This window comes from Enoplosus armatus, chromosome 8 (genome assembly GCF_043641665.1).
Source record: "Enoplosus armatus isolate fEnoArm2 chromosome 8, fEnoArm2.hap1, whole genome shotgun sequence".
Lineage (NCBI taxonomy): Eukaryota > Metazoa > Chordata > Actinopteri > Centrarchiformes > Enoplosidae > Enoplosus > Enoplosus armatus.
The window spans coordinates 2,630,497-2,644,496 of record NC_092187.1 but is presented as its reverse complement, the minus strand read 5'-3'; the positions used below and the strand labels follow the sequence as shown (position 1 = coordinate 2,644,496).

Genomic DNA, 14,000 nt, shown 5'->3' with positions numbered 1-14,000 from the left:
TGTTGACTTAACTAACTGTTAGCTTATGGTGGCTAATGTTAGCTAATGTGTATATTGTATATCATTCAATCAGTTCAGAGACTTTATGACTCTTCTCTACTTGTGCTACTGTTACACTCAATTTAAGTGTGTCACAGATAAACATTTCAGTGCCCATTTTGCTCACTTTCAGTCAAGGTCCCATAATGACGACGTCTTCAAAGCTGCACTAATCCATATTTTATATATTTACTATGGATCCAATGACCATGCAGAGGGAAAGGCTGTCACACGGAGAACTATCACCACCTTTGCCCCCTCATACGTTGTGTTTTCCGCTTGCTCCGATGCCCTCAAGTGGCCAAAATACCCAACTGATGCTGCTTTAAAGCTACCGACTCAAGTAGCCGCTTTGACTCTTCATGTCATGAGTGGAAACGCTTCTGAAGCAACATTCAAAGCATCACGAGACACTAAAACTCTTTGGCCTAGAGCCCGACTAATCAAATTCTTTGAGCTCCTTCAGGCAGGCTCAGGGAGGTTTTACAGACTTGACACCCCTGAAGCTGCTGAGTAATATTCTGCCACACTGGGCTGGAGTGATTTCTCCAGTCAGACATCTGATAGAGAAATAACAATGATAAAAACATATTCACTGCATCATATCAGAGGGAGACAACATAGCCTGGCAGAGATTTGATTTTTAATAAAAGGAATATTGGCAAACTGTTACACAGGTGACCCCCTAGGAAGGAATATAGTGATTATATACCAGTTGTTTTTTGACCCGGGGAGGTAGATCAGAAAGAAAACAAGTCTCTTCCTTCCCGTGGCGGTTCAGTAATAATTGTTTCCAAACATTAACAATCCTGATGATTTTCCTCACGTGTACCGCTGGTTCTTTAAGAACTGTCTGAGAATTCGGTCGGTGCTTTCAATCTCAAGCTGCAGGGGCGCGTTAGGACTGAGTTAGCATAGACATTACACGAGGCGTCCGGAAACTCTTCACCTCTCCGCGTAATTGTGCAAAGGCTGATTTTCTGATTGCTTGCCAAACACTTCACAGCACCAGAAAGCTGCATCTCGTGTCAGATTAATTACGATAACTTTTTCTGGATTACTTAATCTGGATGATATAAGTTCGGATGGCCATGATGCCAGTTGCTGTTAACCAGGCAGGCGCAGAGCGGTAATCACAGTTTGGCCCTGGCGGTTCACCCTGGTGGAGTTCCTCCACCGCCCGCTTTCTCTGTTGAGCTCAGACCTTTGAACAAATGTCTCTGTTGTCAAGCCAGGGCCTCGCTCCTCTGATGAAATGGGGACGTGTGTGTGTGTGTGTGTGTGTGTGGATACAGAGTACACATCTACCAGCTGTTGAATCGGTGTCACTAGCCCCCACTGGGACCTAATCTACTACCTCACAGCCATTTGCGCATGTGTGTGTGTGTGTGTGCTCGTTAGCGCCCTTAGCCTGTGCATCTCTGAAGCCTGGTGCGCCACTTGACAGCAACCACCCCCTCTTCAACTTCAAACACACACACACACACACACACACACACACACAAAGTACATACACATATATACAGTATACACACACAAATCACGCTGCGAGGCATTTCTTTTGCATCACAGCAACCTGTTACAATTAGTGAATAAATTAGGATGTGCGAGAAAAAGAGGAGGAGAGGAACATCAGGAGGTGTCTATGTGTCACTGTGTCCACAGGAGTGTTTGCCCACCGCCATTTCCATCCCTAAGCCAGTAGAGAGACAGGAAAACGAGCAGAAACAGTGTCGGTGTGGTAAGGCTGCTGCAGATAGGTTGCTGCTAAGCATTGAAATAACTCATCATTTCCCTCTCTACCACAAATCACAAGAGTTCCAGCTGAATATGTCTCTTTGATAGAAATATTACATAATTGGGGGGGGGGGGGGGTTTGTTTAAAATCAGGGAGATGCTACTGTGAAGTAGCAGGACACAGAGGACACCCACTAGTAAAGTGGGTTAGCAGGCCCTGTGGCTCCTGTCATTCAAACCAGCAGCTTAAAGGGGGGCGAGGCGGAGGATTTTGCTCTCGTTCCTCGTTGCTTTTCGAATGTGCGAATGTAATTAATCCACCGCCCCGCTGACAAGAACTGAGAGTGCTGCGTGTGCGGCCGTAAAAATTCTAGCGCCAAAATGGTCCAATTTGAAGATTAAAAAAAATATGGGCCCTGAATTTTGACCGCAGGCAACTTCAGTCCAACTGCTGTAATATCACTGTTGGCTTAAAAAACATTTTAGATTTTAGTCAAACCTCCTTCTGGAGGTCGTCTGGCTGTCGCGACTCAACATCAGAAGCGAAACCAATCAGGAGCACATGTCAGGGTAGCATGACATTTATCTTAGCCCCCCCCCCCCCCTCCGAAAACTTGTCCCTATAATTAATGCCACGGCAGCAGCTAAATGTCAATTTGTGACACCCACACCCAATAGGTTTCTTCTCTGCACCCCAATTTGAGAGGCAGTCTTTCTTCCTCGGAGATAGAGTACAGTCTTCTGGAATTGGACTCGCTGCGATGATAGCGTGGAGCTCATTACCAGCCTCATTTATCATCTCTTCTCTCTGACCGTTCTCTCCCCCCACTCTCTCTCTCTCTCTCTCTCTCTCTCTCTCTCTCCTCCTCAGCTCAATGAGCTGTTCAGGAAGTCGGAGGTGCACAAAGACTTTATGAGCGTTCGTGTCCGGAACTTGGCGCCCAGCAACTCTATCCTGGCCTTTGTGGAGGCCCACTTCAATCCAGGTGAGAGATCTCTGAAGAGAGCAGACGGTGTAGGTACAGCAGCCAGCAGAGAGATGCTGCTTATGTGGTTGGAATCAGTTATGGTTTGTTCCCCCTTTGTCTTTGGCGAGCAAGATATCTCAAAAACGACTTACTAGATTTGGGATTTTTGGGATAGCCAAGGAAGACCTAATTCGTTTTCTATGCGGAATAAGGCACCATATCTCTCATACTTTTAAAGCGCTTTACATTTTCGCTCATTACTCCGTAACTGTAAGGCTGAGAGGCAATATTTTGTTCTCTCCTGGACTTCTTAAATAGAGTGCTGGACACTCTATTCTTGTAGAGTTTCGATTACTTTGTCTTACTTCTTTCTCTCTCTTAAAACGTGTAACAAAGACAAACTCATGGTGCGGCTTATTTCACATAAATTGCATTTATATCTCGAAAGCAATTAAGCAACTGCGTCCAAATTGCACCCGCGCGTAACCACTCTGTTCCCACCCTGAGTGATCCTGCAAGCTGAAATGGCATTTTTTTTTTCCTCTACAGTAGTAAAATATAAACGGCCATGATTCAGTCGTCATGCTTGACTTTAAAGTTTACGCAATTCATCATCGTACACAACTTTACCAGGATTTAAGTGTTTTTCCAAATAATGATCCGGATGCGGGTTAAAAAACTTCTAAACATTTCTATTATTAAAATAACAAATTTAGAGGATTGTGCATCCTTGGCCGAGGTATGCAGTCTTTGAGTGTTTTCTACTTATTTTTTGGCTCATAATATTGTGAGGCACCGAATGTTTTTCCTCATTTGTATCTTTTTTTCTTTTTTTTTTCTCCTCAATGCCAACTTAATCTCTTGCTTGCAACAATTTGCATCATTAGAAGGTTTTTACCTCTGCTTGGATGTTGCAGTTGGTTATTGTTATTCATCAGAGCCCGGTAAATGACTCTTTCTGCACCCTTAGAGTCCCTTTTACAGTTAAAGGTTTACAAAAAAAGAAGTGTGCCCAACACAATTCAAAAGCAGGGATGGAACCTGTCGTCGCTCTGAAATTGATTGACACGTGTCTTAAAACGCAAGACAGCAGCTAAATATTCATCCGTTAAATGTTTGTTTGCATGACTAATGGTGTAATCACAGGCTTGCATTTTCAATTAGGACAAATTGCCATAATGATTTGTCATTATCAACATTATATAAACCCCAAACTACGCCCCTCCATTCGAGTGTCGTATGGCGTCCTTCATACCGTTAAGCGGCGCTCCTCCATGGCCAGTAAAGAGAACATCTGCAGTGAACGTTATGAGAGCGATTCATCTGGAAAAAAGCCAGACAAGCGGCGGGTGGAGGACAAGTGGTCCCCGGAGACCCTCAGCCTGTCATACACAGGGCTTTCTGATATATCCATTGTACCACTAAAGAAGCCAGAGTCCTGTATTTGCTCTGGAGTGCTCCTCGGAGGCCTTGCCCTAAGTGGTTGTACCTCTCGTTTATTGTAGATACGAGATACACAGTGGAGGACATCGAAGGAGCCCTGCTGAAACAGCTGAAGGCCTCCAAAGAGACCAGCATCGCCGTGAAGAAGCCGGAGGACGAGAATATTCGCTTCACCAATTATGGTAATACAGTGTGGACTTAACAGGAGTGTGTGGGGATTAATAAAATGAAAAGGGGTTTTAAGTTATTCATGAGGTGATTTATCAAAGGTTTTACAGGTCTTGAAAAGGAAATCTCAAGGCCGCAGGCTCAACATACTTTAACGTCTCTTTTTCTTTTTCTAATTGCCGTTGTTCTCTCCGGCTCTGTTGACAGGCCTCTCCTCCGTCCCCTTCTTTACCACCACTACCACCACCACCACGGCGTCAGTCACCACAGCTGCTCCCACCACCACCACCACCACCAGGCCTCTGCCAACCTCCCCGTACATCACCCGTCGCCCTCCGGGCACCACCCGCAGGCCTTACAATGGCAGACGCACCACCACGGCCTCGGCGCCGGTCACCACACCAGTACCCACCACACCAGTGCCCACCACCACGGCAGCTGTCACCACCACGGCGCTGCCTCCGTCCACCACCGTAGCCCATGTTAGGGGCAAGCTTCACCACAAGGCTCAGAAGCCCTGCAGCTCCCACCCCTGCCTCCACGGGGGCACCTGTGAGGATGACGGCAACGACTTCAGCTGCAAGTGCCCCGCCGGGCGAGGAGGCTCTGTGTGTGAGAAGGGTGAGCCCTTTTTTTCTTTTTCTTTATACGTTAGGAACGATTTCTTCTCCCGTATTTGTTATTACTCGTAAATCAAAAGTTTCAAAGTCCGAGCTTATTTCAAATTCATCTGAGAAAATGAGCTGAAACAGACTTCTCCTGTAATTTGGAACCATTGCAATTAGCAATATCAAAGAGAGCACCAAAGGCTGACATTTACAGTGATTTTGCTGCAACTAAGAGGGTTTTAGGTACTCTGCTTTCCATTGTGCCAATCATGCCTTTTAGCTGTTCTATAATCACTGCTAACCACATCCTCAAGTGCTTCAATATATTTATAAAGTAGCAGACACACACCATTATAATAAAAAAAAAATAAAAAATTAAAGGAATGTTTTATTTAATGAAACTTTTATTTTAAAGGAAAAAAAAAAAAGAAATGTATTCCTTCCGTTAAGCACTCGTTTTGTCTAATTGCAGCTTCACAAAGTGGCTGCAAAGTGACACCTTAAGTAGCAGCGTGAGCTGGTGGTGCTGGAATATGTAAATGCGTTGCTATGCGGTCACAGATGTCGGATTTATTGGGTCATTAAAAGCTCAACAAGGCAACACCAATCGGAGCTCAGAACAGAGCGTCAGTTTTGCACGACATTTATTTATTTATTTATTTATTTATTTTAAACTTGAGAACAAAGAGTTGAGGTGTGATTGCGTCGGACACAACATCCCTCCGAGGTGGCTGCGCTTCAAACCCCACTCAAGCGATTCAAACAGGTTCGCCACCTCGGATGCGAGCAACCGCAGAATCCAATCAGCGCCGCGGAGAAAATCATAAATCGAGGAGAACTTCTTGAGAAGCACAACTCTTTTGTTTCTTCCCCCTTACCCTGCTTTGGGATTTTTGGGGATGCGGAGCGACCTCACGCAGCTGCATCTTAAGATAATTGACACTAATTGCTTTGATGGGGATTAGCTGGTGAGAATCAGTGTGCGTCTTTGAGTTAGAGTGGCTAAACGCGCACACACACACACACACACACACACACACACACACACACACAAGCTGCACGCCAGCCTCCCAACAGATCAATCAAGTCATTAGAAAAGAGTGAGCTCATCAGCTGCCATTCTCCTCAGAGAGACGGACAGAAAGACAGATGGACGGAGAGAAAAGGAGCCCGGGGGAGAAAATGGATGATAATAATCATAATTGCAGAGTGGCGGAAAAAACAAAGGTTTCCTGTGTGCGCACGTGTGTGTGTGTGTGTGTGTGCGTGTGCGTGAATCTGTGTGACTTGAGGGTGGGTGAAAAGCTCAGCTCCTCCTCTTTCTCAGCCTTCTCCTTTTGATAAACTCATCAAGCGTTTTGGAAAAACATCACTCCGAAAATAAACTGACAGAAAGGCTTATTTCTCTGTCATCAAGAGCCAGTGACACACCACCTCCGCTCACACTTAATTATGCACATTAAACGCCTATTACGCCACGATAAAACAAATCATGTAGTAATGACAGGATTGGCTTGTTGTCTCCATTCCTCCGCAGTGATCAAGTACTTCATCCCGTCATTCGGGGGCCAATCGTACTTGGCTTTCCAAACCATGAGTGCCTACCACACGGTCCGCATCGCGATGGAGTTCAGAGCGTCCGAGATGACCGGCCTCCTGCTCTACAACGGCCAGGAGGGCAAAAAGGATTTCATCTCTCTGTCTCTGGTCGACAGCCGGGTGGAGCTCAGGTGAGCGTTAACCCTGTAAAGCCTGAACCATGAAATAATTGCCAGAAAATTCAAATTTTATGAAACTGGAGTGTTTATTGAACCTTCTGGCAAATTAAGAAAAAAGAAATGGAATGTGAATTTGCATATGTGAGTTTTCATTTGTATCATTTTTGTACAAAAAACATTTTTAACCCATTAAACTTTGAGTTTCAGTGCCATCCTTTCTCACATGAGGGGGCACATTAGAGGTTGGCCTTTTGCGGGGGGGAGGGGGGTGTTCCTCCTGCTTCTGGAGAGGATAGTGGTCTGCCACACTTGATTTTGCCCTTTCCTGCACTTGTGAGAGAGGTGCCAACAGCAGCTTGAAACCTTGGCAGGGGGGGGGCATGGGTTTCTGCCCGGGCTTCAATTTCTTCTGGTGCACTGCATGTGTCTGATTGTACACGTCAGGTTTTTCAGGGAAAACAAATATCACACTGATGATGTAGAGGTCTCAAAAACTCATGTATCAAATATGATACACTTGGCGTTACAGGGTGGAGAGAGTTAAGAGGGGGTGGGACCTTTGCCATCGCAGCGGCCGCTGAGAGACGATGTAGATACGAATAAAACAAATAGAGAGCACTGAAGATAATGAGGCAAATAAGTGCGGCGAGTAAACATGTTGAAAACGCTACTGCCAGAAAATAAATAAAGACACAGAAGCCTCTCGACAGATTTGTAGGTTACGGCTATGAAGGCTTGCTCTCAGAAATGTGTTCAAACTTGCAAAATAAGCTGTTCACATGATCACGTTTACAGATGGTGGGAACATATGCGCGGAAATATGTGCAGGAGGTCCACATTTGGCATTTTGCACGTAATTCTTAATCACACATATACACAGTGAAAATGAGTCCAGAAGTGGCTCGTAGATGCGTTGGACTGAACAGTCAGACAGACATCCTGCGATGAGGACGGAAGTAACGTATAGTATGTATGGAAGCATATTAACACATGTGCCGGTCTGGACTGATAACAGTCACCTTGTTTGTTAAATATACACAGATTTGAATCTGAATATGGTCTTTCATGTTGTGGTTTGGGGGACACGACAATATATCCTGAGACAAAAGACATTCATCAACCATCTGAGATTTGGCTATACCGAAAAATTGAATTATCTTTAGTTTTTCAGGTATTTAGTTCCCATCCGAGTATGTATCTATAAACAATTTCTCAATTAAGTTTCCTCACATTCTGCTACACTGTGATATTTATTAATGTTGGGATATCAAATGACATGTACTTCAATGTAACATGTTATCGTCCAAACTCGATTCTTGTGGTTGAGTATTCGATTGATTTTTGCATCTGATGCGTCCATTGTTATTAGTTATTGGCTATTTGAGTGTCCATATGAGAAGAGTACAGCAGTGATTTGGTATTGTGCTTCCATAAAATTGGGGTACTCCCGAGAGACACATTGTTTGGTCAAAATCAATGCAGCATAGGCCGAGATATCCTGACTTTTAGTCCCTCGTATAGGTCCAGCTCCAAAAACATTGGGTCCCACGCCTCCCATAATGCACCTGTATAGTTTCTTTTGTTAGACCCCGCCAGCATGGTAAACACCCTCATCGTTCATTTGCGTCCGTGCCTCACTTTGTAATGCGTGCTTTCTGTTTCTGAGGCCGAATATCACTCCAGTAAATGAACATGTCCCTTTAGGATCGACTGTAAGGCTAATATCACTTTTGGATTGAGCTAATTAGAGATTCTGCACCACTGTCTGTTTTGGGCTTATTGTTTCAAACACCATCCGCTCTCCTTATCTTTCGGGTCTTGTGGTTCATCCCTGGCCCCCTCGAAGCCCTTTTTCAGTTCCTCCCAACCTGGCCAGGTTACATTTCTCTATTCAGAGCAAAATCAATAGCAAACCAAAGGAGATCATTAGTCACTCGTGCTTTCAAATGAAGCTCTGCCTCAACTCCCGAAATACAGCTGTGAGATTACCACCCACAGCTCCGCAAATCCAAGACGTGGGGAGAAGAACTAATTATTTGTGGCAGATAATTGCTCTCAGGTTGTGCTTACACTACCGTATGTGTAGGTGCACAAACACGGCAGCTCTTTTCTGTGATGACATGGCCTTTTTTTTTTCCTCAACAAAACCTCATTAGATAAAAAGGTTTAATGAAAAAGAGGGCGTGGAACACATTCTTTAAGGGAGTAACTGCCTCATTCCAGTCACATAGTTTGGATTCCCACATGGGAAGTCTAGTTCCGTCTTCCTTTCATCCTTCTCTGTCTTGTTGAGAAATATGAGCAGATCTCTTCCAGTCATTAGGCGCTGCTCGGCATATTGTGTGGAAAATCCCCCCCCTCAAGTGCTGTAAATATTAAGTGCGAGAGAGTGATTGTTGGATAAAGTTGACTGAATGAGCGTCTAACAGACTTCGTACCCTCTCTTCTCAGGTTCAACACGGGTTCGGGCACAGGCACGGTGGTCAGCAAAGTGCAAATCAACCAGGGCCGCTGGCATCAGTTGGTGGTGACTCGCAACCGGCGCAACGCCATGCTCAGCGTGGACAATGAGCCACACATAGAGGGCGAGAGTCCGCGCGGCACTGACGGCCTCAACCTCGACACCAACCTGTTCATCGGAGGAGTGCCCGAGGAAATGAAGCAGGAGTAAGACCTTCTATCTGCGGTCACACATGGTTATGATAACATTCAGGGCAGGAAGTAAATCAGGCCCAAAGTCCGTTCACTGTAGCTTCTCTGAAAAGGAACATTTCGGTCGACAGCTTTTCATTTTCAGTCCAGCACTTGAATCCATATTTTTTTCACTATGGAGTTATCTACAGTACGCGCCCCTCTTCAAACAGGTGGACTAGACAGGTAGACAGAACCCACCTTGTTGTCAATCAAATTACCCCAAACCGACTGACCCGATGAATATGGGACCTCCAGGGGCCACTGGTGGTCTGGGTTGCCCGGTTGGTAATCCAGCTTCCTGCTTCCTTCCATGGGGTGTGTCTCCAATCTAAAGCAACCAAAACATGTTTTTCAAAACACTGGAAACATTTCTCACGTTGCTAAAACAATGGAAATGATCATATCTTTTAATGTAATTGTTTTAGCGTTTCATTGTTAAAATGAACGCCAGGATGTCTTGAATGTGCACTAGTTGGTGATAAAAGATGATTTTGATGGATGTTGGGATGAATTTTGGATCGTCCATTGTCTTTTAGGACTGTGCTTGAGAGTCAGTATGCTGTAAGTAAATCATAGGTAGCTCCATAATAACAACACTCAGTGAGATTTTGATCAGACCTGATGGATTGTAGACAATCGTGGAAAACAGAAAGGAAGTTAATCAACAACCAAAAAAAATGAATAAAAATCTTTCTTCGGCCTCATCCCATATTGTAATATATTGAGGTACGTTTCCGCATTAAATGTATAAGCAATATTATACAGCATCTTCTTTACACTAAGCTCAGTGTTAAGTGACGGCCAGTGGTGTAATAATTGTAACAGCTGACATTGTTGAAAAAAGGCATTAAAAGACATCCTCTTTCTGTCTGCAGTGTAAGGGAAAGGACAGCGGTGGCCACAGGTCTGGTGGGCTGCATCCGCTTGCTGGATGTCAACAACCGGGTGCTCAACCTGCAGGAGACCGGTGGCGACAGCCTGTACGGCAGCGGCGTGGGCGAATGTGGCAACAACCCCTGCCAGCCGAATCCCTGCAAGAACGGCGCTGCGTGCCAGGTCAAGGAGGCAGAGATGTTCCACTGCAAGTGCAGCAAAGGATTCTGGGGTAAGATGCCGACAAAAGACGCAGTTCAGCAGTGTTCCCGATTGGTCATGCCGGGATATCTGGACAGTCGTGGGATTTTGATCCCAGTGTAAGAGCAGAAAAATAGGTTGAAAATATGTAAATTCATATGTGGAATTTTGCACTTTTCTAACAGCCTGTTAAAATGATGTTCATATCTCTGCTTTGCCTTCTCTCCTGGGATTCACTGTGGTCATGACTTACTCACAAATCCTAAGTAAGCTTGACAGCCTAATTTGACAGTGTAACTCATGGCCCCGGCAGGAGCGCTGGAAGTCATTTTGTAAACACCAACACCATCAAATCTGTGCGTCCAACACAGAAATGAGAGATTAAACGTTGACACAGCACAGAGAACATGAAAACTTCCACCAAATGCTCAGTGAATGGCCTTTGGCCCATGTCTACTTCCACATCCTTTCCTCCTCCTTTTTTCTGCCTTCAGCAGATGCCAACTAACAAGCAACTCAGAGAGAATATAGTAAAGAGCAGACACCATCGGGGGCTAGCCAAGCGTGCTCCTTGCTGCCTCACTGCAGAAAGTTTCACACCGGAACCAAAATTAATTGCCAGAGTTAACTTTTATGCTTGAATAGTAAATGATTTTACACTCACATGGGGGCTGCTCGTGGTTTAAGCCACATTTTAATGTGGATCAATAAAGTATCGCATAACATTATTATCGCCTTTCATACAAGAGGTGCTTTTATGTTTTGTTGTTGTTGAGAAGCCTGAGAAGAAGCAAAGATAACCCTCCACTCTGAAGAAGCATGGCTGTGATCAAAGTTAGCGTTGGCCGCATGGAGTGGAAACGAATGGTGATAATGAGAATTGGACCGCTGCCTGCACACTCGCATTCAAGTTAATTTTGTCATCATGTCAATTTAGAAAGTAGCCAGGATTGCCGGTCTCGAAGGAAGGGGCAGATCGCAGAAGGCGAGAGAAGAAATGGGTGGAGAGAGTTGTAGTTAAAGAGGGGACATGTCAGGACAGCCTGGCACATGAGGGAGGTGAGAGAGTGAGCTGTGGTAGGGAAGAAGACAAGAGCGCAGGATAAAAGCTAGCTTCCAAAAGCGTGAGCGAGGAAAAATGGGGGGAGCCCTGTGAGCTCAGCGGGGATGGGGTTCATTAAAGTGCTCTCCTCACCACAGGCTCTGACTGCTAAAGTAATGACGGGTGAATGCGGATGTGCTGTGGCAGAGGGCAAAGCCATCATCCACCAGACACTCCCCAGCCTTTCCCGCAGTCGGTGTTGGCCCAGAAACACGGCCGCATGGCGGGGAGGCTCTCCACTCTTTAATCTGGATGTGTAATATTTCCAAATCCTATTAGAAAATGACCTCTATTACAGAGGAAATCCGCATACCCTGCTTCCACCACCATCACCACCACCCCTTTTTTTGCCCCCCCCCCGCCTCCAGATAGAAAAAAAGAGAAAGTGGTTAGTGGTTTTCTCATGGAGGATTTGTATGTGTGCGTGTGTGTCTAGGTCCGACTTGTGCTGATGTCCATGACCCATGCGAGCCCAACAGGTGCCATCCGTCCTCCCAGTGCCAGGCACTGCCCGAGGGAGGCTACAAATGCGAGTGTCCCATGGGACGGGAAGGGAGGCACTGCGAGAAAGGTAATCTGACTCAATCTGAATCCATTTTTGCCTCTTTTCCTCTTTTTTTCCTCTTTTTTTCTTTCTGCTCCGTGACATTTCCATCCATCCTGAATCGAAAAGGGAGATCAAACGCAGAAAGGGGGGGTGGGGGTAGGTGGGGGGTGAGCCTTCAGGGTAGGAGGGGATGGGAGGGTTGGTGGGTTGCAGAACTGAGGAAGATGATTGGCCCCGTCGGGCCATTCACCACATCGACTCGGCTGCGCTTGTTAGTGGGTAAGCGGCAGCGAAGCCGCAGTCTTCCTCCGCTCCCTCCCTCCATGCCTATCCCGCCCACAGGTGTTGTGTTCAAACATGTTTGTTGCTACTTAGCTCCACATGGCAGAACCGGGCCACGGCTGGGGAAAAGACCAGAGCACGACTCAGCTGCTTTTGAAGTTCATCATTAGCGCTTTTGGCGGTGTGTCGCATTCTGAAGTCTACCCATGTTTTCTCCCCTCCCTGGCTTTGTAGATGCTGTCATGACTGTTTGCAGAAGTTGGCTTCTGTAACTGTGAACGAAAAGCGAATATACTATCATGCACATTCCTAACAAAAGAGAAACATGCACCCTTGCACCCCTGGGAATCTAGAAAAACCAGATGGGGATAGCCTCCTTCCAAGCCCCGAGTCCCAGTTAGCAGGTGATTAAAATAAATTGAGGTGAACCAAAATCAATGCTCTGTGAGCGAGAGCGTCTCCCATTCCAAAGGGCTATTTTTTCACGGGAATCAATGAGATGACTAATCGCATCAGTCCTCCTGCCCGCGGTGATTAATGGGAGCGTCAGTCAGCCAGAGTGTCGGCCCCAGACAGGAGCTCACAGATAAGGCGGCAGTCAGGCGGACATACCCTCTGAGGGCTGCACGGAGAACAGTTAAAAAGACAGGTAGCTTAGAGCCCACTCATCAGAAGCCTGAAGGTGAATTACTCCTAATATTAAGTGTGTGTGTGACTTAGTGTGTGCGCGCGTTCAGTTGAGCTATGGTTTCCATTTTCAGTTCCACCGGGGTTCGTCAGTGCCGCTCGCTGCTATGATATTCACCAGCAAGGACTTTTCTCAAGGGTGTTCCAATAGTATTGAATGGCCTACTTTGCTCTGTGCTTTTACCCTGCGATAGTGTAAATTATTACAATTTAGTGATGAAAGCCAGATCACTTGAACTCAGCCGGTCCTTGAAAAGCTAACTGCAGCGGGGGAGTTTGAATTTCAACAATGTTTTACATCCAGAGCCTTAGCTACTTTAGGCCAGGGCCCAGTTAATGTGTGTGTGTGTGTGTGTGTGTGTGTGAGCGAGTCAGAGAGACAGCATGCGTCGAAGAGCTGATTGATTGGGGGGCGGGACCAGGAGCTTTGATTGCAGCCACAACGTTTTAACTGGCAAAGTGGGCATTTTAGCTGCTTTCTTATTGCCTTTTCTACTTTCATATTGTTTTGATGGGTTTTATTGCGAGCACTAATTACGTAGCGTCACTCAAATATAAGCAAAAACTGCCTCCGAGCTTACCGTCACAGCTCCCTAAACTTTGCGTTTGAGGCGCTTATTTACAAAGTTCGCCCTTGAGCAGCTCTTCTGGGTCGCCAAGCTCGACTCCTCACACGTCATGGGTTCTCCTGGTCACTCGGCTCATTCCAGCGCCTGGAAACTCTGGTGACTTATTGATCACAGTGTTTTCATTTTGAAAGAGAACACCCCCCCCCCTCCACACTCCTAGAAGAAACTACACTCTGAGCAGCTCTATTGCTCTAATAGAGTTCAGTTTCGTGCACAAATCTTTTTTTCCCCTCTCCTCCATGGTGCGTGCCATCATCATTAGCAGTCTTCTGCACAATAGCTAATTAGCTTTCTCATCTCCGCC

The 14,000-nt window shown here is 45.9% G+C and overlaps 1 protein-coding gene across 1 annotated transcript in view; it reads left to right on the top strand.

Moving 5' to 3' along the window:
• agrn (agrin) overlaps positions 1-14,000 on the top strand; it is a 235,893-nt gene that overhangs the window by 204,128 nt on the left and 17,765 nt on the right. Inside the window, exons 22-28 of the mRNA XM_070910328.1 lie at positions 2,648-2,762; positions 4,250-4,369; positions 4,563-4,976; positions 6,501-6,693; positions 9,133-9,348; positions 10,251-10,480; positions 11,988-12,122. Of these exons, the coding sequence (XP_070766429.1) occupies positions 2,648-2,762; positions 4,250-4,369; positions 4,563-4,976; positions 6,501-6,693; positions 9,133-9,348; positions 10,251-10,480; positions 11,988-12,122 (1,423 nt within the window). The remainder of the gene's footprint in view (positions 1-2,647; positions 2,763-4,249; positions 4,370-4,562; positions 4,977-6,500; positions 6,694-9,132; positions 9,349-10,250; positions 10,481-11,987; positions 12,123-14,000) is intronic.